The 27,788-nt window shown below is 35.7% G+C and overlaps 1 protein-coding gene across 1 annotated transcript in view; it reads right to left on the bottom strand.

Annotated features, from left to right (window-relative positions):
- Positions 1-27,788, bottom strand: part of SOX5 (SRY-box transcription factor 5) — a 550,850-nt gene that overhangs the window by 324,722 nt on the left and 198,340 nt on the right. Inside the window, exon 2 of the mRNA XM_077774502.1 lies at positions 27,116-27,242. Coding sequence (XP_077630628.1) covers positions 27,116-27,242 — 127 coding nt within the window. The remainder of the gene's footprint in view (positions 1-27,115; positions 27,243-27,788) is intronic.

The raw sequence follows: 27,788 nt of genomic DNA, 5'->3' as shown, positions 1-27,788 counted from the left end.
CTGTGTAACTTTATTTTATTCTCGCCACTTTGATAAACATATCAGTAAAATGGAAATGATGTTATTTTCTTTGTGGAAGATTATAAAGATTATATGACATGATGAACGCAAACGCTTAGTGTAATTCCTAGTCCACATTTATGGTTTGATAAATGTTAGTTCTTTTTTACCAGACTTCTCGAAAGCATGCACTAATTGAATAAACTAAGTTGCTTGGAGTTTCACACATATACCTAGAAATTCCTTGAACAGACACAAATAGCACCATGTGTACACAACATAGCTTTTATAATAGTACCTAGAAGATCTGTTTCTTATTGAGCACTTTTCCTTCAGTCTATTTTTATTATCTCTTTCCCTTCAATTTCCTTCTACTTCATCTTGCATGTGCAAGTCATACCTATCCTTCAAGACTCAGCTTAATCATCTTTGTTTTAAGGAACCTTTCCTTTGCTTTCACTCCCTCTTTGCAACTTCTCCAAGAACCATTCTACTGCCCCACTTTTGAAATTGATCTCACTCATTTCTGATTTATTATAATTTGTGCATGTATGTTGGATGTATGCCACAGTCCTCTTGAGGAAGTGGTCCTGAAGGCATAAGTCTGCAACAATACAAGAAGCTGTCCAGAACGGAAATCAATTTTATCACTAGGTACCCTGTTTAATTCAGCTAGTATCCTTTTCATAGCAAGACTTTCTTAATGAAGGGAGGAAACCACATGTTAAGTGGCACTGTTCTAGAACCATTTGCTTAGGAATTTGCTCTTCTCCCTTAGTCAGAAAATGATGTTATTTCTCTATAAACTCCCATAACAAACCATAAACCCTCCATCTGTAACACTCACCACAGTATTATCAAAGCCTTAAATAGGATTTATATGTGTATCTATTTTCTCCACCAGACTATAAGACCCAAAAGATAAAAAATGTGCCTTTTCTATGTTTGCATTAAAATATTTTATACACACGAGACATTCCACAAATCTTGGTTTAATCGAAATGACTTCTCTTCCCTGTCATTACACCAAAAAAAATGAAGCATTTAAGATTTAGGTGAAACATAACTTCCTCCTTATAATTTTGTCCTATCACACTGCTACTCATAATGTACCTAAGAAGTAGACAGTATTAGGAAGAGAGTACTGACGTAAGGGTTAAACATAGAAAGTGCTTGGAATGAAACAAATATTAAGCGGGGGAAAAAGGAATTGAAAATAAAAGGAAGAGGAAAAGAGTATATAGAAATATGTGCCATAATTAAAGGGAAAGTTGAACTATCTCTCACAGATCTGGCACAATATTGAGAAACCATCTATATTTCAACTAGAATATTGTGGAGATGGGGAAATGGGGCAAAAGCATAAGTATAGTGAGGATTAAACCTGACTTCCAAACCTTTTCCCTATAGCAAAGGTTAGAATTCTGTTTTATTCTCTATTATAAATATAGAGAGCTTTCAAATGCGTAACTCATTTTTCCAACACATACAAACTCTACCTGTACCTATTCTATGCAAGAAAGCATGTAAAAATGCAAATTGTAAGGAGTGATGAAAATGAAAAGACTGTCCTGAATTCATGTATATATTTAAAACTTTACATATAACTTTTAAAATTAAAAATTGTAATATTTCAGACTACTTCTATACAGCAGGAAATCACTGTAGATTCCCCCTATATAACCCACCACAGCTGCTGAGCCTCTTTATAGCTAAGCTACAAGGTCAGAGGTTCTTATCACAATACCAATAACTATACAACCTCTTTTTTCCCTTTAGCTATGTAGACAGGACATGAAAACAGAACTTGGTGCTAAATTTCATTCTAAATTGGATTTGTGCCATTCCCAGTGGTTTTGCTGTGTTTGTTATTTCTTAGCCATGGCTTCTGGTTGTACTGATCTTTCAATTTTTTCACTATTGCCACTCATGTAAAATTTATTATGATATACTTTTTTTCTTTTTTCTTTTTTCCCTTTCAGTAGAGGTGCATAAATGAGGCACTTCACTCACTAAGGAAATCTCTTTATAATTACAGGGATCATATAAAAATTCCCTTATCCACCATGGAAATCTGGTAGCTATTTGAATGTAACAAAAATACTTAACTATTCAAAATTATATGAAGAGACTACAGCGACTTTTTTAAATGATAAAAACATGAAGGCATATATTTTCATCAAAAAGTATAAACAATATTTTGAGGTAAATATTTAAAGAAACTAAATGCCTATGTCTATCTCATATATTAAACTAAAAGCATCTCAGCTACAAATAATTAAAAGTCTTCTTTTTGATGTAAGCTTTTGTTTCAGTATGTCTGAAAAAACTACCTCGCAAATGAAAAAGAAATTTAAAAAGTATGGAAAGAAAAATGTTATTAAATTAACATATTTTTGGTGTGTTTCACTTTTATTAACTTGTTTTTTTCTGTGTGTCATACTTTTGCTAACTAGAGTTACTAAAAATCCCCACCTATATGTACAACCTCTGCATTTCGTTACTTAGAGTGAGGAATAACTTGATCTCTGAATTAGGCAGTAGATAAATAATGGGATCAGTTGGTCAATATCACAATTCAAGCTACTAACGGATTATAATAACGTAACTGCAAATAAGAATGACGTTCCCAAATCAGACCTAGAATGATAAAACTTGGAATGTAAAACGACCGGGTCTGAGAATTGCAGACAAGCAAGAAGCGAAGTCAGGAGCTCTGTATAAAAGGCATCTTTGAAAAATTTTTTCAAAACTGTTTTCTGCATTTTACCCACTACCCTGGCCACATCCTAACTTTCCTTGGCGTTAAGAAATTTTGCTTTCATACACATCTTCCTCCATAAACAAATAATGATGAAGAAAAAGGAGGAGAAGGAGAATAAGAAGGAGAGGGAGAGAAAGAAGAAGAGAAAGAGGAAGAGAAAGAGAAAGAAGAGGATTATTTTAATTATAGGACTACACTGCTATAAAAATATAGTGGTAATAAATATTAAAACATTTGCTTCAACCTAAGAGTTTACTTGTTTCCTGATTTCAAAAGAAGTCAAGACATTTTCATGGGTCCCTAAAAGTACTATGGGCTCTAGGCACGGTGCTTACAGTGCCTAGTGGATAATCTGGCACATCACAATAGGTTTTCTCCCACTTATCTTCCTTCTGATTATTAGAAGGACATTTAGCAGTGTAACATGCCTTTGCAAGGTTGGATTTGGCATAAGCGTATATTACATTTATTCTCACTGATTCTTTTGTACATGTTACATTTATATACTTGTATACTTTCAACTTGCTGACTGATGATTTTATGAGCTTTTATCATAAACAGTCAAAAATATAAGCACAAACATACTTACAACCACATTGCTGTTCTTCTTCCAGAAGTTATGTTTTTTTGTTGTTAAAATACCTCAAAATATATTTCTCTTATACTTTGATATGAGACAAAATATTTAAAAAAAATGAAAATTGTATAGACAACCTGCATTATAAACTTCAAAATTCTAAGGAACTAGATCTTAATTGTTCCTACCATAAAAAAAAAAGACATGAGCCATTATGAACCATGACAGAGTCTTTAGTTAACAGTACAGTGATGATCACATTGCAATATATAAATGCATCAAATCAACACACTGTACTTCTTAAACTCACAAAATGTTATGTGCTTTTATATCTCAATAAAAATATAAAATAAATAAAATTTAAAAACTGTATATTTGTTCTGTGTACAGAATGGCACAACTATAAAAATTTGTTAATTAATTTATATTAAAAATGTTTTTTTCACAACTTTCTTGGACTACGAAATCACAGGTACTCAGTAAATACTTTTATGATCATAGTCGTATTTAGCTGGACTATTTGGTCACTTATCAACCATATACAGTTTCATGGTTCTATCCCAAAGTTATTAATATATGCTTCATTTTAGAACAATTGGGAAGGTGGGTGTCTTGAAAAGAATTCTGAAGTCTGCCTATGAAATTGTGCAAGAAAAGGAAGCACAGCGGTGCCTGGGGGCTCAATCAGTTAAGCATCTGACTTTGGCTCAGGTAGTGATCTTGTGGTTCCATGGATTCCAGCCCCATGTTGGGCTCTGTGCTGACAGCTCAGGGCCTACAGCCTGCTTCGGATTCTGTGTCTCCCTCTCTGTCTCCCTTCCCCAACACGTGCTCTGTCTCTCTCTCACTCTCTCTCTCAAAAATAAACATTAAGAAAATTTTCAAAAAAGAAAAGGAGACACAAACCTAATCAGCTACATCAGTCAGATGAACCTTGGAAATCAAAGAAATGATAGATTGTCTTCATATTCAATGACCAATTAAAGCTAACCCAGTAGAATAAAATGTTTTCACCAAAGCATGGACGGTCAAAGTGACCTTTGCTCTCAAAGTCTCTAAACTTGTAAAATATTAGCAAAGTTTAGTTTAATACCTTACATTCCTCATATGAGACAGCTTTAGCAAATGAAAAAGGTTTGTTAAGTTACATTATTTTTAGTTAATAAGCAGAAATGTTTTTTTTTCCCCACTGTAACTCAAGCTTGATATTCGTGTTTCTTATTAAATCAATATCTCTGAGCATTTGATTCCAGGGCCAAGAATTAACTGCAATGTCACTGCTGACACCAAAAATAAACCACTTATTTACATGTTAATGAACCTTTATTATAAAGTACCAGTTTGTATGTCTGCCAGCCAAGCAAATCATTCTCATCAACACCTCAATTGCAAATTCTATGCATATACACTAATTACCATACTATATTTGTTCTTATATCAAATAGTCTATTATTTTTGCTTTATATCATTTCCTTTTCTTTGCTACAAAAGGACATATAGAAGCCTACAGGTAAAGGATTACTACCACTGTGGAAAGGGCTGGGTAAAGTGCATATGGATGAACTTCGTTTAAGAGATTCATGAAGCAAGTGTGAATAGTCATATGTGGTTAACTGGTCATTGTGCTACCAATATCTAATTTATCATTTAATAAAGAACTTTCCAATAATTTGATTACAAAAGACTTTTGGGATTGAGGAAGATGGTGACAGAGTAGGACCTTGGACTCCCATCATTCCATGGACACAACTAGATAACTATCAAATCATCCTAAATACCCCAGAAATCAACCTGAAGACTCGCAGAACACACTCCACAAGTAAAGGTAGAGGCCACATTGATAAAGGGGTTCACAGGCACTTAGATGATTTTGATGAAAGGTGCAATAAAACCAAATCTGATGCGGGGGAAAAAAAAAAAAGATTTTCACCAGATGGAGTTTACACTGAGCTATAGAGGCTTTTTGATGAAAGTATGGTGACCTCTGAGACTCTATTCAGTGAATTTTTTTAGTTAAAAAATGTTGACTATTAGGTGCTTAAAAGATGATGATTCACAAAACTACATACTGTTGTATAATAAATCAAGTAATGAGAAATAAGCATAGAAAATGTGTAAGGGGTGCCTGAGTGGTTCAGTTAGTTAAGCATCTGACTCTTGATTTTGGCTCAGTTCATGATTTTATGACCATGGGATTGAGCCCTGACTTGGCCTCTGTGCTGGGCATGAAGCCTGCTTAAAATTCTCTCTCTCTCTCTCTCTCTCTCTCTCTCTCTCTCTCTCTCTCCTTCAGCCCTTCTCTCCTGTTCCCCATGAGTGCACACACGCACATGCACTCTGTCTCCCTCCCTCTCTCCCTCTCTCTCTATCTCTCTCTAAAAGCAAAATGAAACACACATGCACACACACAAGAGAAAATGTATAAAGCCAAATGATATGAGAGTGAAACTGGAAAGGTGAGAATAATTTTTCTCTGGCCAAGAAACCTAAAGACAATGATTTCCAGTAAGATTGAAAATATGTCCTCATCCAAATTCTTAGGTAAAAAAATAAATCTCATGAAGATGGTATTTTAATATGAATTTATTTATGCTTAATCAATTGACACCACAGCTACTCAAAGAGGAATCGATCCCAGTGCTCCATTTTGTCCAGAGCAGTCTTGGAGGCAGCAAAGCAATCGAATCCAGAGAAGCACTGTAATAGAGAAGACTACAACCTCGTTGCTTTCAGAGATCTCTGTGATGTTTGAGAGGACCCAATAATACCACTACCTTTCTAAAATTCCCCTGAAATAAAAGGGTAACAGCAAAAGAACATTTGGTAAAAACACAATATGGTTCATCCAGTAATTGAAGACCTGATGTAGAAATTTGCAATATTTTAAGTAGCAACCTAGAAGAAAATCTAAGCAGAAGCTAGTGTTACAGGAAGGGAGACCAAGTGAAATGATGATCCCAAGATGATCCAGAGCCCCAGATGAAACAAAGAGGCACAAGGTGAAGTCCAGGGACTCAGCTGAGTAAAAATATACTCTCCCGGGTGACTAAAACTGAACCAAAATTGAAGTAGTTCTAAGGGAAAGGATTAGTACTTTAAATCATGAGAAAACGCTCTGAAAAGGCAGACTGTGTCTAAAGTAAACTCCCTGGAGTCCTATATCCAAACTGTTTTCCAACTCAAACCACGGAGTACCAAAAGGAGGAAAAATGGCAATTTTGTAGGTGCATAGTCATTTAAAGTTCAAAACCTCAGGCTTTACTTGCTTAAATCAGACATTCTCTAGGAACAATGAGGAATTTAAGAGCAGGCCATCAATTTCCATTTTAACACAGGTGGGCATTCCCAGCTCAAGGTCATGCCCTTAGGATAGTGGATTTTCTCAGTATGTTTTTTCTTCATTTTAATTTTTTTTTAATGTTTTTTATTTATTTCTAGGAGAGAGAGAGAGAGAGACAGCGTGAGCAGGGGAGGGTCAGAGAGAGAGGGAGTCACAGACTGAAACAGGCTCCAGGCTCTGAGCTGGCAGTCAGCACAGAGCCCGACGTGGGGCTCGAACCCACGAACCGCGAGATCATGACCCAAGCGAAAGTCGGACGCTTAACCGACTAAGCCACCCAGGCGCCCCTGTTTTTTCTTCATTTTAAACATTTATTTATTTTTGAGAGACAGAGTTAGAGCAGGGGATGGAGAGAGAGAGGGGGCACCATAGAATGTGAAGCAGGCTCCAAGCTCTGAGCTGTCAGCATAGAGCCTGACGAGGGGCTGGAACCCAGGAGCCACGAGATCACAACCTGAGCCAAAGTTTGATGCTTAACCAACTGAGCCACCCAGACACCCCTCTTTGTATGTTTTAAATCGAAAACATGTAGCTCACTTAATGTTAGGCCTGTAACAAATGGGTAAGAGGGAGTTTTTATTCTGTCCATGAAGTGAGTAACCTTAAAACAAATCAGGAAGTTACTGCTCAATAATCATGAATTAGAATCTTTTGACTTAAAAACAGTAACACAAAAAGAAACATTATCAAGAGAAACTATAAATTAGTTTTTCTAAAAAGAAGATATCAAAGAACATAGAGAAAATTGTTTGTTCTGTAGCATTAAGAAAGCTGTCTGCTGAAAAGTTTTCATTAGGATACCTAAAGACTTCAGATCATTTTAAGTTCTATAATTCTGGAAAAATCCCCCCACTGTTTTCTTCTTGATTAAAATTTCTTATAATTCTGAGAAAATTCCCTACTGTTATTTTTTTTTCTTAAGTTAGAAGTTCCACTATTTTGTCTTGATAGAAAAAGATAAAAGAGAGAGAAAGGGAACCAAGGGCTAGATAAAAGAGAAGATAGGAGGGAGGAAGGGAAAGAGGTAGGGAGAAACCTGATAAAATAATATTAAATGCAAGTTGTGAGCAAGAGTGACTTGTCACTAACTTGAAAGGAAACTAGAGAATCTCATCATTAAGTTTGAAGCAGCTATTATTCACTATTTACAAAGACTTTATATAACCAATGGAAGTTGAATTTTATCAGTCACCTTTCCGAACATTTTCATGTAAGATTTCTTCTTAAGCCAGTGAGAATACAGACAAGGGGTTGGTGAAGCTTCTCTATAAAAGGTCAAATATTAAATATTTTCAGCTTTAGGGCCACAGGGCCTCGAGTGTAATCACTCACCTCTGCCATTGACCCACAAAAGCAGCCACAGACAATAGTAAAGCAATGAGCGTGCCTTTGCTCAAGAAAACCTTTTTCTTTTTCTTCCTTCCTCCCTCCCTCCCTCTCTTTCTTTCTTTCCTTCTTTCTTTTTACAAATACAGGCAGTGTGTCGTATTTGACCAGTAGTCTGTTGACTCCTGATACAGAATATAATAATATATGTTTCTTTCCCTGAATTCACCAAAATTACTCTTTTTAAAGCATGGTCCACTAAAAGCCTAGTAAAAGAGACTGAAACTTTCTCTAACATTTTTTGTTAGAATTTCTGTATCTATATTCAAAGGGAGACTGCACTTACCTTTCTTTTGGTGTGGGTTTGGTAGTATTGTTATGGTAATTAGAAAAGCTTTTTATTTTTTGTTTTTGTTTTAGCTCTAGAAGAAAGCTTTATACAGCATGGGAATTCTCAGTTTCTTAGAAGTGGAAAATGTGTGGCTCATTACAGGTGGCATTTTGGAAGATTATTCTTTGACTTAAAAAAAAGTATTTTATGGATAGAGTTTGTTTAGTTTTCCTATTTTATTTGCAGTCCTATAAACCATATATTTCAACAAGACTCTCAACTCTATTAATGAATAGCTTTATATAGCCACATTTGCCAGTGTGTTCAATAGAATATTACTTCCCAGTGATTGATTCAAGAGGCTATATATTAAAGAAGGATTCTATGAATGATTACATGTGGAAAACACTGTGCAAGATAAAGCTAATTAGCTCTTTGAACAACAGGGCTAACTTCTCAGAACTTTTAATATACCATGTGAAATCTGAATATCAAAAAGTGGGATTATGAATTATATTATGAAATACTCCCCTAATTGACTTGACCATAGAATCTTTGTCTTAGACATTGCATGGTACATGTTCTTTAGGACACAATCTTGAAAGTCCTAGAATAGACTGTAACAATTTATAATATCTCCCAAACAATAATGACATTACCCTTTATCAGTTATACTTTTCTGTATTCTGTTTGCTCTTTTTCATTTATTAATCTAGAGAAAAGTCTGCCTAATTTTCTCCCAGTTCATTTATTTCTTTCCTTGTATCTCTCAGGCTCTGTTCTATGCGTTTATCGATAGCATTATTATAATGCTAATCTGCCTCTAAAGTTAGAGGCATTATTATCTAAGCATTATTCCTCATTCATTCTATTTAATATTAAAGGCACTTGGGGGTAGGGGTATGGGCAAAATAAGTGAAGGGATTAAGAGGTACAAACTTCCAGTTATAAAATAAATAAGTCACAGGGATAAGAGGTGCAGCATGGGGAATACAGTTAATAATATTGCAATAACTTTGTATGGTAACAGATGGAAACTACATTTATTGTGATGAGCGCTGCAGAATATAATGTAATTGTTGTCTCACTGTGTTGTACTCTTGAAATCAGTATAACACTGTATGTCGATGATACCTCAATTAAAAAATATAAATAGAATGAAAGAACAAAAGAACTAATTAAATGAATAAATAAATAGTGGAAGAAAATGTAATTTAAGAAAAAGTTAAAACTATTAATGTTACTGTAAAAATGTTTTCAAAAGGCTGAGACATGCAAAAAATAATTTAGGCACTCAAAGTTATAAATTTGCCTATTATTAGAACTTTCATCATTTCATGCAAACTTTGATATGTAATGTTCATACTTTTATTTTAAGTAGCTTATATTTTTTATTTTTAACACAAGAATTATTTAGTAGTGTACTTTTTAAAAATTTTAAAGTGATCTACATACAGGTATTAAGTCAACCTTATTAATTATATTTATTAAATCCTCCATGAATGTGTTCTATCTAGTTCATCTGTGAAAGAGAAAAGAATACTTTAATATCTCTTAGTATAATTATATGTCTGTCAATACCTCATATTACTATCATCTTTTCCTTTCTATAATTTAATATTTTAAAATGACATTTTCCTTATATACTTTATTTAATGTATAAATATTCATGACATTTTATCTCTATATAACATAAAAATACTCTATCCCAGGATTCTGATTCAACTTGGTCTGGTCATAACACTACTTCTGATTTCTGTGTGTGTATGTCTACTATATTTTGACCTTTCTTTTTATTTTTAACAATTCAATGTTATTTGGTTTCTGTCTCACTTTTGTAAGGAGCATAACCTATATTTAAACAAATTCAGAAAAATACTAATCTTTTAGAAGGCAAGTTTACCCATTTATATTTAGTGTGATTAGACACAACTGTTTTTACTTCTTATTTCAGTCTTTCTCTTTTTGTCTGTTTATAAATTTTTTTCTTCCTTTTTCTCTTAGGGTTTTTGCTTTTCCAGGAAAATGCCAGATCAAATTAACTTTCTGAATAATAAAGATATCCTCAATACTTTAGTATTCAAGCACTAAATTCTGCTTATTTCAGGCCCAGAATAAGGGCCTCTACCATTCTACATTTCTGATGTTTATGATGTTGATGTAACAGGAGCCTGTTCCCCACTTCCTACCCTTGGTTCTAAGTCAGGAGGTGATAGTAAAGCTTGCCAGGGTTTTTTCCTGTTACTTTTGATATGTTGCTATATCATAAGACAAAAAAATTACACTTGTTCTCCATGACTTCCTATATCAAATTTGCAATTTATCTAAAAGAAATCTTTCAACATTTTAATATTTTAAGTGTGCAGAGTCCTCATTAAATATATTCAACAAATAACAGGGAATGAGAAGTGAGGAATAGGGGAAAGGTTATTATTTTTGATAACATCACATCGACTTACACTCACGTCCTGAACTAAAATAATTACTTCAAAATTTTACAAATAGTTAAACTTAGGAGGAAGTGGCTACCGAGTGACTTTCTACTTTAAAAGAATTGCTAATGCATCTAACCTGATGAAAACTACTAGGGAGAAAGAAATTATCAAAGGAGAGAATAAGGAGGAAAACACTGAGTTCAATAGTTACTCTAATAGTAGCTCTCAGATAATATACAACATACAAAGGCAACTTGGTAGAGATTTTGGTCATTGTCTTTCTATTTTTTATCTTTTCCTTTCTTTGAAAAAAAACCAAAATGTTTGTGACTGTACTAAACATAAGCAAACTACCTTGACATTAAAAATTCTGTGTCAGTCGAACAGTATGGTACTAGGGCCTCATAGGAAGAATTTAACTAGTCACGTGACTCCTAAATCAATGTGTATTTTCTTCTATTTCACAGTTCTGACAACGTGTTGACTTGGGAGAAGTGGGAAGAGGGGGCAGTGGGCAGGAGGAAGCAACTTATCAGAAAAAAAAAACACACACACACACATAGAAATTGCATTGCCTCTCTTTCACATCCCTTGTAAGCTGAACAGTCTTTCTGTATTTCCAGGGTCTGGACTCTGAATCCAGGGTACTGGAGAACTGAACCTCATCCTTGTACTAGAATTATAGCCAGTTGATGGCTCAAACAGTGGACCCAGGAAAAGAATGCTAAGAGGAAGTTTTAAGTGGTGAGGAGCAGTACCTACAGTGTGAATTCAATGGGGCAACCCTGTGAAAACTCTCCAAGACAGACTTGGAGAATATGTTTTTTGATTACAAAATAAGCACAATCATAAATGTGTCTATAAGTCAATATCTTGCTTGCTAGATATACAGCCCCAGCGTGACAATGTACCCTACTAATACCCTGAAACAGAAGTAAGCTCTAGACAAGTAATCATCTATTTTGGTAGCTCAGGCTCCTTGGAGAATATAATGAAGGTAGTGGGCCCTCTCTCTGAAAAAAAAAAAAAAAATTGTGAGTGCATATATCACATAGTTTCAGGGGGGTTACAGATTCCACAAAGCTCACCCTATGAGCCTTAAAGTGATTTAACACACAGATGGAAAACACTTGGCTCTACAGGTTAGTGAGGAAGCATGTCATTGGGCTACACTTTAAATATGGAGAGTCTTCAGCTGGGGACACAGAGGAATAGACACTCATGTTTTTTTGAAGCTTTAGTTTGCCCTTTGCTTTGTTTCAAATTTCAATAGCACATACGTGAGCACAGAATATGAATATTCATATATATCATATATATCTGATATATGATTTTGATTGATTTATCAACATTGTAAGATAGGAGACAAATAGTGTATTTCCTATATGTTGAACTTAGAAAATCCATAAAGGGAACAGCTGCAGACTGGCAGAGGGATGAAGCAAATTAATCTCATGACCTTCTCTCTCTCTCTCTCTCTCTCTTTCTCTCTCCTCTTTTAATAAAGTAATTTTAAAAGTCTGAAGAAGGAAGCAGTACCTGGTAAGCTCTGGGAAGAAGAGATAACTTGGGGGCTTCTATTTAAGGTATAATCCTCCTGTGAGTTCTTTTGGGCTATCCCTCCACCTGATGAGTGGAAGAACCTGCGTCTGAGCATTATTTCCCCTATCTCTTCACCGCCAACCAATTCTTATGGAAAGTATAGAAATTAACTCTTACACAAATTAATAGGCTATTCAGAGAATAATAAGAGATTAAAATGAAAGGCAGCCAATATATTCTTAGTTCCAGTGTATAAAGATGACATGTCATTTTTTAGAACCCTGGATAAATAAAATCTTATTATTCTACCCCAAATGGCCATTTGATCTAATTGTACACTATTTATTGTAGCCTTAATAGAAAAATACTTTTCTATAATATTTTAAAAATGGCTACTGTCTAACCCCCAAATGCTTTAAAAGTATAAGGGGAGATAGAGACAGAGAGAGAGAGAGAGAGAGACTTAAATAACATCTCTCTTCTAGGCAGCAATTTCCCCAGATGAAGAGGTCACCACTGTTTAACAGCGCGCTGCCATGTTAATTTAGTATGACAAGATAAAGCAGTAATCTCGGCTCGTGGAGGCTGTAAACCGCCTGCTATCTGGGGACATGCTGAAGTCGATTTGCACTGTATATCACTTTATACAATTGCCATGACAAAGCCCCCTGAGTTCTCACATGTAAATCTCTCTATCCCTCTCTTCCCGTAGCCCCCTCTTTTTCATTCCCTCCCAGTGTCTTTCTTCCCAGCTTCATGTCCAGGTAGACCACATCCACTCAGCACTAATCTCCAAAAATGTAATGCTCTGCACATGACAAGGGACACACAACACACACCCCTCTCACAACCACTCTGTCAAGTCCTCCGATTTAAGAGAAGATGTTCAGGGACTTAGATAATCCATTGATCCCACTTGCATCGGCTTTTATATTTCAGTCTGCCGTGTTAAGTTGTCAAGGGGAGTGATTAAACTGATGTTTCATGATTCGAGATTTACTTTCCTAGGAATGATAGTTTTCAAAGCTTGTCTTGCTAAGTTCTGCTTAAAGATTATCCCTAAGAAAGCTGATGTATCTTTACTGGTATAAATCTAGTAATAAAACTCTAAAGTGTTTTAGGTAAGGACATTTTGAAGATATTCAGGGTTATAAACATAAGAATGTAAAACTGAATTAAATTTGGATTTTTAAAAAATGTCATCTGTGTAGTTCTCTCTGCATGAAGCAAAAACACCATATGTAAAAAAGGGGGAAAAACATGTTTCTATCTATGTAAAACAAAAATAATTATAGAACCACTGAAGGGGACATAAGTGAACAGGGAAGAGTTTATATGATAAGAAATAAAAAGATCACATGAAGCCCATTAGGAAAGTGACAAGTCAAAGTTTTATCCAATAATATAAAAGCAGAAATACACGTTTAATCTTCAAGAATTAACAGCTAGAAATATACACGTTTCGGTTAGGTGTGTTAGTTTTAAATGCGACATGGCAGATTTCTGACAGGTTGAGCTGTTATCCTATAAAAATCCATTTATACAGTGCCTCTTATCCAAATCTCAGCCTCTTTACATCAGCTCAAGCTGCCCTTATGGGTAAACAGAAAGGAAAGATCAAAAGGCTTTAAAAAGCAATAAACACAACACTAATAAACAAAGGAATGAATCCCTCACAGGGCCTCTAAAATTCTCAAAATCAAATAGGGGTTTTAAAACATATTGAAATGTAAAAAACAAACAAGCAAATAAAAACACAAACAAAAACAAAAGAATATGCTAATAAAACCATAGTCACAAACAGGAACCTCATTAACCATACACTAAAAGAAAAATAATTTGCCTTCCAGATATTTATGCAACAAAACTTGGACAATTTTTAAAATTAAAAAAATTAAGGTTTTATTTATTTCTGAGAGAAAGAGAGAGAGACAGCGTGAGCAGGGGTGGGTCAGAGAGAGACGGAGATACAGAATCTGAAACAGGGTCCAGGCTCTAAGCTAGCTGTCAGCACAGAGCCGGTCATGGGGCTCGAACTCACGAACCCTGAGATCATGACCTGAGCTGAAGTCAGACGCTTAATTGACTGAGCCACCCCGGCGTCCCAGCAATTTTTAAATATAGTATTTTCCAAAACATTTTTGCTAGTGTGTGTGTGTGTGTGTGTGTGTGTGTGTGCGCGCGCGCACGCGCGCGTGCACGCGCTTGCATGCGCTGATGTTAGGTATCACCAGGTAGATTATTTGAAGAAGTGTCCTGTGTGAAGCTACAGAAAAATGCTATGATCTATGAGTTACCTACACAGCAACTGCACTGAGAGAATCAGTAGGCCGACAAAAAAGGAGTTTACATTAACTGAATATTAATTATACAACAGGCACTGTGGTAGGTAATTATTTCATTTACTTGTTACATCAACTATCTACGTGTAAAGTAGTATTTTACCATGTAGATATGGAAATTTGCACTCAGAATGGCTTTTCTGAGCACAGGCTCTAGAGATGCTCATTCAGCCTTTCAACTATTTTGAGATGCTTGCTGTGTGTCAGTCACTATACAAGACTCTAGGGACCTGGTGCTGAACAAGACAGACATATGACCCTGAAGATACCAGAGTTTTTTCCTTTATTTTACTTTTTGTTAATTATTTCATGTGTATTTACTTTTGAGAAAGAGAGACAGAGAGAGAGAGAGAGCAAGCAGGGGAGTGCAGAGGGAGAGGGTGACAGAATCTGAAGCAGACTCCAAGCTCTGAGCTGTCAGTATAGAACTCAATGTGGGACTGAAACTCACAGACCACGAGATAATGACCTGAGCTGAAATCGAACACTTAACCGCCTGAGCCACCCAGGCTCCCCTGAGAACTTTTTCCTTTAAATGAGTTTGCATCTCATGTTCAAATTATATCCAAAGATACTGATAGAATTTACTGGTAAGACCACTGAACCAGTTAAAATGGGATGGCAATATGGATAATAATCTTGCAGGTTATTAAAAGGAAATTGTGACTACTGGGAGCTCCCCCCCCCAAAAAAAAATAGTGTTTTCTTCTAGTAATTCATAGTAATTAGTCAACAGAACACAAACTACTCAAGAATTACAGCATCTATTAAGTCCTTGCCATGTGCCAGGCATAGTTCAAGACCACTTACGAGAATTCTATCTAATCCTTATAACATATGTGTTTATTCAGAGGTTCCATTATCATCCTCATTTTCAGAGGAGAACACAAAGGCACACAGAGACACCATAAAATTGAGACACCTTATAAAACGTAGACTTTCTTGGAACCCAAGCAGTTCAAGGGCGAATTTAGGCTCTTTACCAGCACATTCTATATCGTTTAGTCTTATCAAAATGCAGTTCTGACTTGGTTTAGGTAGATTTTTCTGGTGGTGGTGGTGGCGGCGGGGATAGTTGCTGTTGATGAACAGGCTTAAAAACATTAACCAAAATTTGGCTATCAGTGAACAATACTGATGATAATTGATTCTGTGGTAAATATCTGACTGAGAGACTCAGATTATCCCAGATTGATAATCACGTCTTATGTTAATAGTTAAAAATACCAAAAACAAAACAAAACAAAACAAAACAAAAACTTAATGACAAGAGATTGATGTGTCTATTGGACTTCTCATTTCAAAAGTACTTTTCCTTAGCTTTAGTTTTCTTGTAGGTTACTTAAATTTATAAGAATTGAAAGTATCTGACATTGAATATAATGCACCATTTTTCTCCTAGATGATAGAACTTAAACATTTCTTTAGACACTCACTTAACTAATATTTACTAAGCTGGTTCCTGCTGTATCCCAGGTACCAGAGTGCTTAATGTATACTAACTTCCCTAAACATAACACTCTCTCAGATGCTATTCTTAATCATACTTATTTTATAGATGATAAAAATAAGGTACAGAAAATTTCCATAATTGCCAAATGCTGTAAGATATTAAACAGCAGATCCTGGAATTTACTCAGTAATTTTGTCCCTAGAGCCATGCGCTAAACCACGAGGCTTGCCAAGAGTTTTATAGCCAGAGCACAAATTACTACTAATCTAGTAGTGATCTAGATGTGAAAGGTTTAGCAAGTAATCCTTTAAAATCCCATATATTGCCCAACTGCCTATGCAGAACTTCTAGTACCATTCTGAAGTAGTTAAGTCTCTTGGTCCATTTCAAGCCAGATAAAAAGATGAAAAAACCAAGCGGTCTCTGAGTTAAGGTATAAGAGTCAAGCAACAATTATTCTACCTGAATGTCCCACATGTATCTCTAAGGGCTTTTAAAATTATTTATTATGATAAACTATAAAAATGATTTCAATGTTTGTGTGAGTGGGAAGTCAGTAAGCACAATTCGTAAGTGCTTGGGTTCTAAAGTCATGACTCCAAACTCTCCCACTTACGTATTCGGCCAATTACTTTATCCAAGACTGTTTTCTGTCTGTACACTGGGGATGATCATAGTTGTCTAACTCACTGAGCTGACATAAAATTGGCCGAAATAACAAACGTAGGGTGGCTGGTATATAGAAGAAATTGAAATATTATCCATTCCTATTATTAACTATTAGGTACCATGTTCTAAAGAGCATTGACTATTTTAAATCTCATATGTGAATTGCAACTATCAGACTATGGATAGGCTATAAGATATATTCACACAAGACTTCCAAAAAGTCTCTTCTTATATTCTACTGATGACTCTGGGGAAATCAAAATCTCAGATACAGCAGAAGCATGTTCTCTGACTCCTGTGTCCCTGGTGTGCAAAGCATGCCAGCCACTGCCACAAAGCCTAAAGATGGATACTGGTAACGGCCTGACAATATCCCCTGCTCCAGATATATGTTTACACAGAAGGAAGGGTCCAGTAGCGGCAGCAGAAGTGGGTATCAGGCTTAGCACCTTATTAAGTCTAACACTGTAAGTTATTGTAACCTATTTTTTGTTACTCATTAATACAGGTTTTGACTTTTTACATGATACATATTTTATATTCATACACACATAAAAAGCTCCTTCATAATATCTGTGTGGTTATGTTCCTTCTTTATATCCTGCCTCCATTTAAAACTGTTTATTCACTCTTAGAATATTATTTTCTCATTTAGTGTTATCGACCAACAAGATTAACTGTTTTATCTCGAGACAGGCTGGATTTTTACGAGCTAAGAAGAGACACTGGAGTAAACATTGCTTCTCTATATAATGATAACATTGTTTGCTCTGCTGCCGCAGAAGCAGCCTTGACTAAATAAGACACAAAATCCAGTCACTTGTGTTCATTTACTTTATCATGTGATGTCAGTGTCACAGAGCTGCCCAAGGCTGCTCTCCTTACATTCACACCTCATCTGCTCACATGGATCATTCCTAAAAACTGTCTCTGGGAAAAAGTTTTAAAAAGCTTTCCGCCTTTGTATAAAGATCTGTTAACAAAAGGAGCGATTACAACTGTAAATTTAAGTTAGCTTTACATTTATTTCCCACTACAAATAACAAAGAGCTTTCAGCTTTCTCCTCTAGAGAGCATAGAAAACATAAAACTGACTTTGTAAAACAAAAAAAATGGGGGGAGAAAGGGTACAAAATGATCAAAGCTGGTCTCATATTAAAATGCTGTAATGAATTCATTGCTAATGACAGCTTTCACACCAATACAAATTATGGGCATCTCAAACTTTGCGGAGGAAAGAAAGAATTTAAACTCACTTAATGCTTTTAAGAGCACAGTGTTCCTTCTGAATTCAGATTGGCATCTCTTAAGGAATCCTTTCTCTTCAAAGTCCTCATCCTTATCTTCCTATTAGATTTTCTGTACTACTGAATGAATTCCTTTCTATTAAAAAAAAAAAAAAATCTATCACCCACCCTCCAATGCAGGCATTTGTGTTTATGTATACTTATAAAAGAGAAAGGTGTATGAGTCTAATTGCCAAAATACATGAGAAAAAGAAATTAAAATGAAAACACATTACTTCCTTTTTTTTTTTTTTTTTTTGTATGACTTCACTTTCTCAGGATCCAAATTAAGTGCCAGTGTTTGTGCTTTTTAGAGAAACTGCTCTACAAAGATAATTCCTCTCTTTTTAGGTACAGCAGATAGTTGTATCTAACTGACAAAGCAAAGAGGGAATATGGTGTAAGTATTATTTGAAACATTTTGAGGTCCCATTGGCAACTGAGTTACCTAGTCTTATAGATTTCATTCTAATGCCTAGAATTCAGCCAACAACACTGGAAAATTCTTATTTCTTTTGCATTCCCTTAGGTGACTGTCCTTTGCAATTACAAAATAAGAAATAATGAGAAACTTGTTGCTATTATCACTCATAATAAGTTAATACAGAGAAAGCAACCTCAAAACCACTTTCTAGTTATGTAAATAATCTCCATTTTTACCAATCACTACAAAATCTCAAACTTAGGAAAGAAATGCGTAGACAAAAAGCAATAATTGAGTTAAAGAAAGAATCAAGAACGTATTGAAAATAGTGGCAGAAGCTGTCAAATAATTTAAAATAGAAGCTGGTAACAGGTGCACAAAGAGCATAACGTATCTGCTAGAGCACCAGGTCCCAGACATTTGGATTCAGTGAGAAGCACAATTTCGAAAAATAATATCAAAAACCAGTATAGACTTTTAAGTCCTTTTTTTGGTAAGTACATTAAATATAATATTATACTTTGCTATCAACATTGAATCAAAAGAACAGTAAATATGATTTCTGAGTACACTGAGTAAATATGCCCCATAGTTTTGTGAAGAACTGACTAAAATCAGTGAAAATTCTCTCACAGAACAAGCCAACTGACCTTTATTAATCACATACAGTAAGAGAAACCTAGTCCGACTCCAGGAAGTTTGGCAAGCCCCCAAGAGGCAATATATGTAAATAAGAAGGAAGTATATATCAGAGCACAATGGTGCTGATTCTCCAACCCTGTCTTTCTTCCTGATAATGGCTCCATTGAGATCTACAAGAGGACACATTAAGAATGTTTTCTGATAGGAGCAAACTGAAAGAGAGGAAAAGAGGAGCAAAGAAGGAAAAGAACCAAAGGAAGGAAATGAGGAAGAGTTGAAAACAAAACATCTAAGATACAAAATAAAAGTTGGTCCCCAAACTTTTCAATATTTTTCACTTACAAATACGAAGGATTCTAGTATGCAGATCAGCAATAGCAGATAAAATACAGATGGACACCTATCCATTCCACAAAATCAGGAGCACCGTTCAAGTAAATTTCTAGTACGGCTTCTTAGTGTCCTTCCTATATCCAATACCCTAGCCAAGTATTTCATCATTCTTTCCACCTCATTCAAGGTGGTCACCCAGATAAAGAAAGGAAACATTCAAAACCCCCATAACTAAAGTAGTTGTTTTCCTATCAATGTGAGACATGAATTTTACTAACTTCCTCATATTTTATGTTAAGATATTTACAGTATGCTTTTTCTTCGGTAGTTTAACTTTCTCTTTTCCTCTTTCTTAGTTATTTCATCTGGGGAAAAATGTGGCAAAGGCAAAATCATACTCAGATATTGACTAAAGACCTTGTATTAATGCTATCCAATGGGATATATACAACTGTGAATCTCCTTAGCACTAGTTAGCCTATATCAGGATTCTACTATTTTATAGAAGATCATGGTGATTTTCTAGTTATCTTATCCCCATACTATACAAAAAGCTACAAAAAGGAAGGGTTCTGACTCATTCCCCTCTCTCTCGTAATAGGTATTCATTGTATATATTTAATTTATATTTTTCTACAATACTTCCTATTAAATTAAAGTCATTAAATTCATTAGGCTACATCTTCTCAAGCAAACATATTTCCCCCCAATACTAAAGCTTTAGAAGTTCTTATTTATTCACCTGTTACTCCATAGCATTTTGTAGGGACACTCATCAAGTGTCCTGAACTAGCCTATAACTCCCACGTGACACTTTTCCCCCTCCATGGGAGAGTACATTCCTTAAATTTCTCAAGGCCCAGTTAACTTTAAACTCAACAGTAGTACTTCAAATATACTGTGGACATCAAATGAATCAAGGTTTTCTCCACTGGATATTCAGCCCTCCCCCTACCCGAAGGAATGGAATTGTAAGACAACAGAACAAAAAGATCCATCGCACAACTTATCCAGTGGCTTTGAAGAGCCCCCAACTGATTGTTTTTCACATGTCCTCATTCCTGCTAGCCCTGGGGTAATTTCCAGAAACAATGAAAGTATAAAGATTGAACCTCTTACATTCAAACACAAGCCTTGGATTATATCTAGATAAACAGCTTCATGTGGTATTTTCCGACAACATTTACAGAATAATGTTGGTAACAATGTAATTTCATTGTATGATAAACATCAATTTACCATAAAAAAACAAATACAAACTTGTCACTATTTTCACCTTGTTTCAATTGAATTGGCCTTGTTCAGATAAGCAAGCCTATCTCTTACAGAAACAACAGTTTAGAGATAAACTGTGTGAAATCGGTATATGTGTGTGTAGAATTATACTGCCTACTATCATAATTTTATACTGCCACACCGCACATATGGCTTCCAAGCTTACTTTATCTGAATCTTTCTGAATCTATTCTCCATGCTATTAAACTGCACACATTCCACATCGTTCAAAAGTAATTACACTTTTGTCTAGAGTGTAGGAGACTGCTCTCCCTAAACAATGAAATTCTCATTATTAGAACTTGCACAATAACTGCACTGCTGTTAACAACAGTATGCATTATACCATCACAATAACTTATGCTAAGTTTGATATACAAAGGTAACCAGAAATTTAAAAGCTTATAAAAACTACCATATAGAAACAGGAATCTTTACCATACCATAATTAAGGTCCTATTTTGTGACTTATTTTTAAATAACATGTGTATTTTTGTCTTTCGTATTTTACCTGAACAGTACTTCATGCATAACATTATCCTAGTCAAGCACTGAAGATACATTACTAATAACTGTTAGGTTACAAGCGAAGTTCACATAAAGAGTATTTCAAGACACAGCTATAATAGAGCAATGAAAATTATTTGGGGGGTAAATGAGGAATCCCAGGAGTTGACAGTGAACCAGCACAAGTAAATGCCTCTCTCTGTCACATGCATGAAATGAATTTCCTCATTGTTTAAGGTTGGATTTTATACATTGGAGCTTTGCTATAATCTTGGTTCTCAGGTAGGTGTCCAACTTTTTTTTTAATATTTAGTTATTTTTGAGACAGAGAGAGACAGAGCATGAGCAGGGGAGGAGCAGAGAGAGAGGGAGACACAGAATCTGAAACAGGCTCCAGGCTCTAAGCTATCAGCACAGAGCCCAGTGCAGGACTTGAACCTATGAACAGTGAGATCATGACCTGAGCCCAAGTCAGACACTTAACCGACTGAGACACCCAGGTGCCCCTATATGTCCAACTTCTATAGAAGATGCAACTTAAAGGTCTCCTGGATGGCTCAGTGGGTGGAACATTTGACTTCAGCTCAGGTCATGATCTCATGGTTCATGAGTTCGAGCCCCATGTAGGGCTCTGTGCTAACAGCTCAGAGCCTGGAGCCAGCTTTGGATTCTGTGTCTCCCTCTCTCTCTGGCCCTCCCCTGCTGGCACTCTTGTCTCTCTCTCTCTCTCTCTCTCAAAATAAATAAATAAACATTTTTAAAAAGTTAGAAAAAAAGAAGATCCGACTTAAAACACCTTTGTCTTCCTTTGATGGACTTCAGGAAGAAAACTGACTCACTGAATGTTGCTTCATCATAACTAGTGTTCCTGCAATGTTTAAACACAGTGACATTAAGGTAAATCAAATTATTAATCTCAATACGCTATGTGCCCAGAGGTTTTTTTTCTAAACAATTCCAGGAAAATATCATCAATACACAAATTAAATTATATATCAAAATAGATTGAGACATACTTCCAGATCCAATAGATCTTTACATGTTAAAAAATTTATACACATACACAGTATTTATTTCATAGAAAATTCAGCTATCTATAAAGTGAGCAACTCAAATTATTTTTTAACAAAAATACTGTACTGTTAAAATGTATAATTGTACGTTTTAAAAGTCACTGTTGGGAGGCAGCCACTCTACACTTATACAAAACTAGTCACTCAACTCAAGAGGATTTTAAGAAGTCAAAAGAGACTTTGGCTGAGATAAGAGTATACCTTCTGTGGAAAACAAAAACAAAAACAAAAACAAAAAAGAGACAATTGACTATTCAGTAACCACAGGTGGTCGAGACTTTCATTTCACATCACATTTGACACTTGAACAACAATCTAACCAGCAGAAGTAGCAATGCAACCAGACAGAAAATGAGCACCAAAATGGCTACCACAGAGTCCCTTAGCTGCCTCTGATGCTGCTACTTGATTTCTCTTCAGACACCCTCTGTTCCCTTCTGGTGCTCATCTGTAATCACAACACTGACTGACATGAGGATATGTTTGTTCTCAATGGTTCTTTGCATCATGAAATAAATTCATCTGTATCAGAACTATTATTAAAAATGAGCCAGAAATTATAGTGATTCTGGCTTGTCTCTGAAAATCTACAGTGACAGTCTCCAAACCCATGTTTAAAAAGGGGGAAGGGGACAAGAAGATTTGATCTTCAGTGGAAGTAAAGCCCTGAACTGCCTTTCCGCTCATGTCAGAATACGACTTCCAAACTCGCCTTTCACCTTTTTTGAAGATTACGTGAAACTTGAAATTTTTCATTAATCGCCAATAAGAGTGTCAGAGAAGGAACCCACAGAGCCTGTCTTCTAGATACCTATGCGATCTGTGTCTCAATCTTGTAATGATTGGAAATCTGACAGTTTCTTAAATAAATATACGTATATAATCTGCTGAAAACACTTCATCCACAATGTACTCTGAATAATGAGTATATCATTTCAAGAATATGGATGGACCCATGGCATCCACACCAGTATAACTGTCTGTGAGCTGCTCTTATTTAGGCACTTAATTCATTTCTCCAAAACATTAAGGAAATAAACACAACTTCGGAAAGGAAGAATTGCATCTTCCTTTGACCCAGTTCCAAACACCTGCATACTCTGGATATGAACACACATCCCTATTTTCTCAAAATCTTTATATGGCAACAATTGTGAAGTGTACAGAACTTTTGTCTCAGAAAATATTTTCCAACTTAAATGTTATACAGAGAATATCTCTCTGTAACTTCAAGCCGCCTTACAGGGATTACTCATCAGTTTTACTTTATCTCTAAACTACACTGGCAATACAAAATGTGGACCTCTCTTGCTTTTTTTTAAATTTAAGAATAGAGTATGAACGTCACACATAAAGCGACAATGAAATCTGGAAACCTGGGGTGTTTTTCCCCCTTAAATTGAACTCTATGAAATAGAGACCATGAAACATTGCCTCTGTTTTCAAATATATTGAACAGAGAAAAAAATAGAAAACGTATTTTCCTGGGGCGCCTGGGTGGCTCAGTTGGCTAAGCATTCAACTTCAGCTCAGGTCATGATCTTGCAGTTCATGAGTTCGAGACCCACACCAGGCTCCGTGCTAACAGCTCAGAGCCTGGAGGCTGCTTTGGATGCTGTGTCTCCCTCTCTCTCTCACCCTTCTCCCTCATGCTCTGTCTCTCTCTGTCTCAAAAAAAAAAATGTATTTTCCTACTGAAAAAAAATTTCCTGTTAGGTGAACATGACAATGGCCAACTATCCAGAAAAAGTATAATATATTTGTGTTAAATAACAATTCTATCTATCTATTCAATCATTTTGATAAATGAATAAAATATATCAAATTATAATGTAGGTCATGAGAAGAGATATAAACAGATGTCACAGATAAAAGAGTAATGCAGCAAGCCCTCAGCTTTGGGAAGTCAGTGAAAACATCTCAAAAAGCAGCAAATTTTGAAATTGTGGGAGAAACATAGTTTATCAGGAAGGTAAAATATGACAAAAGAAAGTCTTTCAGGTACAAGGACTAAAGCTGTGTCATTCGAGGTCGCCTGGTATGTTTCTGAACATGTATGAAAAACTTGGCATGACAAGAATATCAGGTCCATGGCAAGATATGGCAGAAAAGACCAAGGCCATAGTTTGGTGCTACTCTATACAGAATTTTATGCTAAGACAAAGAGTGATAGACTCAATCTTGTAAGAAACAAAGACACACATTAGTTCCCAAAGTGGGGTAAGTAATCCAACTCCTTTCTCAGGGAAACAAGTCTAGTGGATGTTGGAAGAAAAACCAGAGAGAGAGGCTAAAACTTTCAGATCATATGACAGACTTTTTTCCAACTGCCTACTCAAGAGATGAAAAGCTGATATGGAATCAAGAAACATTTGAGGCAGGAACAAATTTAGAAACCAGTTAGACATAAAGTAAAAGAATCAGTGTTCGTGTCACTAAAACTAAGTCAAACTATTTGTATCCTGGGATCAGCTTGTGAATCTGATGCAAACTATAATCTTACTCACATGTATGCATAATATGAAATTCTCCATTCATTTCCCAGTTTGCCCATAGACCCTGGCTAAGAACTGCTGCTCTGGATGAAGTTGCTTGGGGAAAGGAGTTGTGTTTTATTCACATTTCCATAGTGCCCAACAACAACAACAACAAACATGGTACAAAGTAGGCGATTCATAGTTCGCATCCAGTTGAACTGAATTCTCCATTACAAACTGAATGGTTTCATTTTCACTAACATCCTGCATCACAGCATCCCCTCATGCCAATTACAGAATGTAATTTAATATACCTTTCTTATACCCATCTTTGATTACATTTAAAATAATCTCCCCTTTATCTTTGTGGTATTCTTCTGGTTATAACTATTTATATCCTCTCCTTCAAATGTGTCTTTGTGTTTAGAGTAATATCACAGGAAAAACAACAAGAAGCATTCCCTGAGAGAAGGCAGTGGTCAAATATCGAGAGGAAAGCCATTAGCAGTGATGCAATGCCAAATAGAGGGTATGATCTCCTCACCCTGCTGAACTGTGTACTACCATTTTTTTTTCCTTTTCTTTTCCTAATTTAACCTTTTTCAGAGGAGGGCAAAAAGTTGTATCATTGCACATAACTAATACAAACTCACGGTAGAGAAAGAAGTTAGGGACTATGGAGAGTATGATTTGGCTTGCCAAATAAGAGATAATCAGATAATAAAATATGTTTGTGTCCTTGTGAGGAGCTTGTAATGTTTATAAGCATGGACTCCAAAGCCAGAATGTCCGTACAAATAACCCTGGGTCTCCTAAGTATCAAGTTATTTAACCTCTGTGTGCCTCGGTTTCCTCATTTGTAAAACAAGACCAATAATAACACCCACTGTATTATTGTGAATGTTAAATGAGTTAATACATGCAATGTGATTAAAGTACCACATCTATATCAGTGTTTTAGTATTAGCTGAAACACTATCCTTGAGAGGAAAATCTTCGCGCATAGTCACATATCCGGTGAAATTTTGACCTGTAAGGCTTAAAATGTTGAAAGAGAGTATTTAAATCTAATGTGAGTATCAGAGAACAGCATCCATTTCACAGTTATTAGGGGATATCTGATTCTTCTTGTTGATTTAATTCTACATAAGTAATGCAGTAACATAAATAAGTAGGCGTATTTCAGTTCCAAGCACATTTATGATATAATTTTCTAGAGAAAGAAAAACAAAAAAGATTTCACTGAATCAGAGTTGTCTTTATAAGTATGAGAAGGTCTGAGGAGACATAACTTTAATGGCCTTGATGATGATCCTTGAAGTAGAAGAAGAGGAGAATGTCACGAAACCATGACATGTACCCAAGGAGTCATGTTGAAAAAGTGGGGGTGGCTTTACTGGCAGCTAAGGGCCCTGCTACCTTGCCAACCTGCTGATTTTGCTTGTTTGAGTTCCTAAGAAGGACCTAAAAACCTTATGTGTGTGTGTGTGTGTGTGTGCGCACCCACGTGCATGTGTGCGCTTATACATTTCAGCCAAAGATGCTATGCCACTTTCTTCCCTTTCGTCCGTGAAACCAGTTTCCTAATCTTCCACAATGAGCCAGACCCCAGGACAAGGGGCCAGATAAATTATCCTGAGTTGCAAATTCAGGAATAGGATGCCCCAGGGAATTACGAAATTATCAAAACAATGTGAATGAAATTGAGTTAGAAATTATTGCAGTCTCATTAAAAAACTGTAGTTTCTATAAAATATATTCCTCCATAATATTCCCAGTACCATAAGGAATACTGGAATCCAATCTGGGCATAGCAAAGAATTGAAAAATATTGATTTATCATGGTGGAGATGTTCAAAATATGTTATAACTCTATCCAGAAAAACCTTTCATTAGAAATACTGTGACATCTCACTTTCATGCTAACTTTAAATGTGCTATTTTAACATTATTCTTACATGTATGTTTTTTTTCTTCTAATTAAATTGTAAGTGGCTCACAAGCAAAATTCTTGAAAAAACAGAAAAAAAAAGCATCTTCTACTTCCTACTGGAATCGACTTACTTATAAAGAATTCTAAGAGGTTAGGAGTGAATCTTGTGTATGGCTGGTAAGTAGATGATAATTATAAAGCCAAGTACTGAAGCCAAACTTATCAGAGGAGTAAACTGGTCAAAAGGTGAGTGTAGGCACAAGAGACCATGAGAAACCTACCATTGTATTGTGCTGAGAGGTGGGGGTCCTATGGCCACAAGTCTCTTGCGTCAGCAGAGAAACTGGCTGAAATTCCTCAGAGTGAGGCTTGTTGGGAAAACTCACATGCAAGGGAAGGTGAAAGGCTGGGAGCCCGTCACTCTCCTCTTCTCCCACTTTCGGTCTGCTTGTCACCATGGCTACCTCTCCATCTGCTTCCCCATACGGAGAGGCTGGTCGCTTGGAAGACATCCTAGAAGGAACAAAAGAGGAGAAAATAATGAAACCTCCACATAAATCCTTAATGCCGTCATTGTGTGGTTAGGGGCCATTGTAACAGAAATGCCTTTTTGTGCTGGCAGAGAGCAGGAAACCATCCAAATACCACTGCAAAGCGCACACAATCAGAAACAATGGCCAAGCAGGTAGCAACAGAACAGTGCTTGTTTGTTGTGAGAATAATACACTAATATAGCACTCTCTTGTATTCTGGCTTCTTAAACAAGAGAATTCACCTAAGAACACTGCATAATGAAAGCCCATTCCATTTTAAAGGGAAGAAAAATACCCATCTAGTTTTACACTTTGATAGACCTTACTGAAGACAGAACAGCTATGAATAACAAATACTATTGGCAGTAAAAAGAAGGGAAAGAACTAAAATTTCTTTCATCAAAAAATAAACAAAATAAGTGAATGGTTGCCGTTGTAATGAATTTACATTTTATTAAAAGTAGGATTATTATGACATGTAGAAATAAATATTGGTTATAAGCAGACTTCAGACTTCACAACAAAA

This window comes from Crocuta crocuta, unplaced genomic scaffold (assembly GCF_008692635.1).
Source record: "Crocuta crocuta isolate KB4526 unplaced genomic scaffold, BGI_CrCroc_1.0 scaffold176, whole genome shotgun sequence".
NCBI lineage: Eukaryota > Metazoa > Chordata > Mammalia > Carnivora > Hyaenidae > Crocuta > Crocuta crocuta.
Note: the sequence above shows the minus strand (reverse complement) of the source record. Positions and strands in the feature narration are given on the sequence as shown.